Source organism: Sceloporus occidentalis, unplaced genomic scaffold, assembly GCF_023333645.1.
Source record: "Sceloporus occidentalis isolate IW3139 unplaced genomic scaffold, rSceOcc1.0.p SCAF_21, whole genome shotgun sequence".
Lineage (NCBI taxonomy): Eukaryota > Metazoa > Chordata > Lepidosauria > Squamata > Phrynosomatidae > Sceloporus > Sceloporus occidentalis.
This window is the reverse complement of record NW_028317001.1, coordinates 15,916,439-15,922,559: the sequence shown is the minus strand read 5'-3', so window position 1 is coordinate 15,922,559 and position 6,121 is coordinate 15,916,439. Positions and strand designations below refer to the sequence as shown.

Below are 6,121 nucleotides of genomic sequence, written 5' to 3'. Positions count from 1 at the left end.
TTCTTTGTTCTCTTCTGTGAGAAGGTAAGGCTATACAGCCTCACTATTGCCCTTTGTCTCGTCTAAGTGTTGCTTCCTCTGCTTCTGTCTTTTCATACTCTTCACATGCTCAGAGAACAATGCAAGTTCAGTTTTTTCGCAATGCCATCTGTCTTTTCTGAGCTCTCCAGTCCTCAAAGTAAAAGGCACACGCCTTACATTTTCCTTTCAATCTCAGAGGTGATACACCTTCTCAATTAAAATGGTGCAAATATCCCAAATTTCTTTCTTAAATTTTGCCTATGCCCAGAAGTTAAAGGGACATAAAATCCCCTCTTTCTCCTTTTTAATGACCCCAATAGCCTTCTTCTATAAAAACAAAAAAGGGGGAATGCACCTCTCACTCAACACAAAAAGGTTGTGAACCGGGCCATATCTGTTGTATTTGATTTGCCTGGAATAATTTAATTGCATTGTCTGATTCTTTATTTCCAACACAGAAACGTTTTCCTTCATTTTACCTGCTGCTGTGGCCCTTGGTGTGATATTGACAGTTGCCAGAGACAGCGGAAAGGACCAGCAACCCCTGTCATTTGGGGAAGAGGTTGTGCAGCAGTGTCAACCCCAATAGGCACAGTATGGACATCAGCCAAGTATCTTAAACCTACACACGGCATTGAGGCCTTCAGAACCTAATATTTCAATCCAATCAACAATTTCACATGATGCTAAACGATGAACAACATGAACTTAGCAATGCCACTCTGGACAATGGAGCAGCCATAGACTATTTACTTTTGCTATGTGAAGAAATCAAAAATATGTGCTGTATTAACCCATAATTCTATGTTAACTGTTGTACTTGGTTTATTATGTTTGACCAGTGGAGCCCCTTCAGACCAGTGGTATCAAATGGGAGATCAAAATGTTTGGGAAAAGAGATTTCATTTATATATATCCATGTTTTGTTGCCACCTGGGTAGTCTTTTAACTGTAACTGTCAAACCTATAATTCTATACCTGCCAATGTGTCTGATGGCACACAGTGCTGTCTGAGTAGGCTTGTTCCTGTTCTCCAACACCCTTCTATCTTGGAGGTTTCCAGGGTTCAAAGAGCAGTAACACTCACCTCTGACTATGACACTACAATACACCTCTATAGCCCAACTGAATACTTTTGCTGTGTGAAGACGTCAAAATATGTGTTGCCTTAAATTGTCAGATAACTCTTGTTCCATTAATAATTTGATTGAAGAACTACATGATTTACCTGACTCAGGTCCACCAGAACATTGGATATTCTGGACTATGAAGCTGATTGATTTACTGTTTGCCAGACTTTCATTGGCCGAAACAACTTCTTGTATATGGCATTGTCACTTTTGTATTATGATCCTATTTTGCCTTATGCGCTATGTTTTCGTAAAGGTAATGACAGCTGCAGAAAAGCAGCGGTTCGCAGGATATGTATACCAGCTCATAAAAAACAAAAAAGAGGGAGATGTGGCAACCCCATGGGTAAAACCGTGGGGTCGTGACCCTCTCTCAGGATAGCAATGCTCATCAAGATTGAGACGTGGCAGTTCTTCTGGCAAACCATAGGACTTCGACCCTCTCTCAAGATGACAATGCTTTATCCATAATTAGATAGATAAGCCCATGCTGATTCAGCTGGCTTAGCTGGTCTCCATATCCTGCTTCCTTGCCTCAAGATCACGCACCAAGCATGCACTGATCACGCACCTGTCATGCCAGTCAGATGACCTAGGAGCAAGGCTATCATCAATGATTGTAAGGAAGACAATGGACGGAAGTAAGCAAGATGACAATAAAAGGCCCAGCCAGAAGCCTAGCTGAGAGGCAAGCTTGTGAGGAGTCTTGTGCACCCCCATTCCTGTCTCTGCGTCTCCTTGCCGCGACAGGAAGGAGTGTACTGGGGTCCAGCAGCCTCCCCTCCCTCCCTCTCTCCCTCCCTCCCTCCCTTCTTTTGAGGAGATTTTGAAGAGGCTGCAATGGAGCCCAGGAAAGGCAGGAAAGGAAGGCTTTGCTTTGGAAACAGTCTCTCTGTGTATACTGTATATACACACATAGATAGATAGATAGATAGATAGATAGATAGATAGATAGATATGTGTTTCTCTCTGCTGTTCTTACAGCTAGGAATGGAGCTGAGGATTGAGGAGAGAAGAAAGTGTCAGTTTTGTGCATATTCACAAATTCTGTGCATCAAAGAATCCAGTGTGTTGAAACAGCAAAGACCTTTATTGAAAACACATATCAGAAATATGTTTAAGCCAGAACTGCCAGAATATATTGAAACCTCAAAACCTAAAACTCCACCTTCTACCAAACTTAGCCCCCACCTACAATTCCCATCATCTATCCCCCACTATGAGCCCCACTTTGCCATCCTTCTCACACACACAATCTCTCCCTGCCCCAGACATTTGAAGAAACTAGCTCCCTTTCTGTTACTACCGGTCCCCAACTTTCTTTGGCTAAAATCCCACAAATTCCAAATGCTATCATTGCTATTCTAGATAGCTGCAACAAATCCCAGCCCCCCTCTAACTAACTTAAACCAGTACTAGTAGCAATTAAAACCTAAACTTAACAAACCATAACTTTAAAACTTTATTTGAAATTTTGTCAATCTTCTTGATTTCTGTACTTTTTATTGTAAAATTTAATAAAGATTATTAAAAAACAAAAATAATGTTCCTTCACTGCTTGGATGTGTGTGGCTCCTCTCCTGTGTAGCCTCTCTGGTGATTGAATAGGCCTGACCTCCAAGAAAAACATTTCCCACAATGCTGGCATTTGTATGGCTTCTCTCCTGTGTGGACGCTCTGGTGTGTCACTAGGTTTGACTTACAATAAAAATATTTCCCACAATGCTGGCATTTGGATGGCTTCTCTCCTGTGTGGACTCTCTGGTGTGTCACTAGGTTTGACTGCTGAGAAAAACATTTCCCACAATGCTGGCATTTGTATGGCTTCTCTCCTGTGTGGACTCTCTGGTGTGTCACTAGGTTTGACTTACAATAAAAATATTTCCCACAATGCTGGCATTTGGATGGCTTCTCTCCTGTGTGGATTCTCTGGTGTGTCACTAGGCTTGACTGCCGAGAAAAACATTTCCCACAATGCTGGCATTTGTATGGCTTCTCTCCTGTGTGGACGCTCTGGTGTGTCACTAGGTTTGACTGCCGAGAAAAACATTTCCCACAATGCTGGCATTTGTATGGCTTCTCTCCTGTGTGGACGCTCTGGTGTGTCACTAGGCTTGACTGCCGATAAAAACATTTCCCACAATGCTGGCATTTGTATGGCTTCTCTCCTGTGTGGACGCTCTGGTGTGTCACTAGGTTTGACTGCCGAGAAAAACATTTCCCACAATGCTGGCATTTGTATGGCTTCTCTCCTGTGTGGACTCTCTGATGTCTCACTATGTTTGACTTGAAAGAAAAACATTTCGCACAATGCTGGCATTTGTATGGCTTCTCTCCTGTGTGGACTCTCTGATGTCTCACTATGTTTGACTTGAAAGAAAAACATTTCACACAATGCTGGCATTTGTATGGCTTCTCTCCTGTGTGGATTCTCTGATGTTTCAATAGGTCTGACTTCCAAGAAAAACCTTTCCCACAATGCTGGCATTTGTATGGCTTCTCTCCTGTGTGGAATCTCCGATGCATGACAAGGACTGACTTGTAGACAAAACATTTCCCACAATGTTGGCACTTGTATGGCTTCTCTCCTGTATGGACTCTCTCATGACTGACAAGTTCTTCTGTAAAGAAGGATAATAACAGATAGTACTGAATATCAAAGAGAGAAAAGTGTTAGCCCAAGATTTAGCCCTATGTTTACTCCCCCCTATTTGATATTAAATTAAGTTGGAGTCAGATCCCAATAACTCATTGCCAAAGGCAGAATAATGGGGCTGGGACCTGGACTCCAATTTTGATGAGGGTCAAGTGCCAGGGAGCAACCTTAAAACATCTATAAGACAGGCATGGAGTACTGATGGGGTTTGGAGGAGATCTCAGGGGCAACCCCACATTGTATTGCCTGGAAGGGGGGCGGGGGAGAAATGAAATAATATTTTGCCCCCAACATCCAACAGCATCCCTTTGGGGAAGTGGAGGCCATTTTGCCACTGTTGGGCCCTCTCTGTGCCATTGCAGGGCCAAGGGAGGTCTTTCCCCCTTAAAAGGATTGAAGAGGGGCCAAAAAAGGTAGGAAACCTGCTCAGGAATGTGCTGAGTACCATTTGGGTGTGAAATGCATTAATCTCCATGGCTACTTCCCATAAAATCCTAGAATTGGCAGTTTAAGATGGGGTATTTAGAATCCTTAAAACTGGAGAGCAATAGTGCTTCACTGAACTAAAGATTCAAATATTCTACAGGATGTTGCTATCACAATTAAACTAGGCTTGAAAAGGATCTAGGACTCCTAGTAGACCGCAAGTTGAACATGGGCCAACAGTGTGATGCAGCAGCTACAAAGGCCCATGTGATTCTAGGCTGCATCAATGCAAGAATAGTTTCTAGATCAAGGGAAGTAATAGTGCCACTCTATTCTGCTTTGGTCAGCCCTCACTTGGAATAATCCTGTGTCCAGTTCTGGGCCCCATAATTCAAAAAGGATGTTGACAAATTGGAGCATGCCCAAAGAAGAGCAACCAAAGTGGTGTAGAGTCTGGGAACTATCAAGTTCTGTGAGGAACACTTTTAAGAGCTGGTTATGTTTATCCTGGAGAAAAGTGGATATTATATCCAAGTTTAAATATTTGAAAGGTTGTCATGTTGCACAAGGAGCAAGCTTGCTTTTTGTTGCTACAGAGAAAAGGCGACACCACAATAGATGCAAGACACAGGGAAAGAGGTTCCACCTAAACATTAGGAGGAACTTTGTGACAGTAAGAGCTCTTTGACAGTGGAATATACTCCTTTAGAGTCTGGTGGAGTTCTCTCATTTGGATGTCTTTAAAGAGAGGCTGGATGGCCATCTCTTGGGGGTGATTTGAATGTGTATTCCTACATGGCAGAAGGGGGTTGAACAGGATGGCCCTTGTGGTCTATTCCAACTCTATGATTCTATTATTCTAGTGGAACCATAGAAACATAATAATATAGGATAAAAGGACCCTCAGTCTTTATAGAAAGAGCAATGGATTCAGGTTCCTTACCTACAGAAGCCACATTCTCATAATTGTCCATCATTACATAACTGTACAAATGTTTCTGTTTCTTCGTCAACAGATTCCATTCATCCTCAGAGAAATATACTGCCACATCTGCAAAGGTCACCTGAAATAGAAAATAGTCCTCATCCAGAGAGTGACTAAACAAAAGGGGAGGAAATTACATGGTGCATTTCAAATATTATTTCATCACTTCAGAAATCAGTCCAGGAAATAAACTTTAAATTCTGTTAGCAAACAAAAAGCTACTACCTTTGAGATCAGATTGTCTTCAATACTTTCAATATAATATACAATATAATAAAAATATAATTTAGGCCATGACTGGGATACACTTCTGGGGGAGCACTCTGGACTTGAGGGACACTGGGCCCACCCCCAATTTAGATCCAGAGGTGGTCTCCCATATCCTCTACATTTCACAGATGGAAAAGCAAGGCACATGTGGACAAGCAACACCAGAAGGTGGTGAGTATGGCCAAGGTTGTTTAGGAGGAAGATCACACTAATAATAATAATAATAATAATAATAATAATAATAATACAGTAATAGGTTTTATTTATATACTGCCCAATCACTGGGAATCCGAGCGGTTTACAATAGAGGGGAAGGGCACAGCAGTTTGGATTTGCCTCAGCCTCCTGGCAAGGGAAGACCCTGGCAACTTTTCTCCTCTCCCCCTTTTTGAGTTGATGAGGTGCAAACCCCTTGGAAGTCACTTTGCAGCAACCCAAAAGAGATGAGGAGAAGGGGTAAAGTGGGAGGAGGAGAGAGAAACCAGGACATTTTTGAAAGCCACTGAAAAAGTGGGGTGACAGAGGATTAACCAGGACTTTCTCTGCCAAAGTGGGACAAGATGTTCTCCACTTGCTTTCATGAGTTGGCCCAGCAGTGACACAAATGAAACTAATAGTCAGGATGGTGACTCA

The 6,121-nt window shown here is 42.4% G+C and overlaps 1 protein-coding gene across 1 annotated transcript; it reads right to left on the bottom strand.

Annotated features, from left to right (window-relative positions):
- Positions 1-2,356: 2,356 nt before the first annotated feature.
- LOC149301683 (uncharacterized) lies at positions 2,357-3,748 on the bottom strand. The gene has a single exon (XM_089484175.1). The coding sequence runs from the start codon at positions 3,675-3,677 to the stop codon at positions 2,703-2,705; it is 975 nt and encodes a 324-aa protein (XP_089340301.1). The 5' UTR covers positions 3,678-3,748; the 3' UTR covers positions 2,357-2,702.
- Between the last annotated feature and the right edge of the window lie 2,373 nt (positions 3,749-6,121).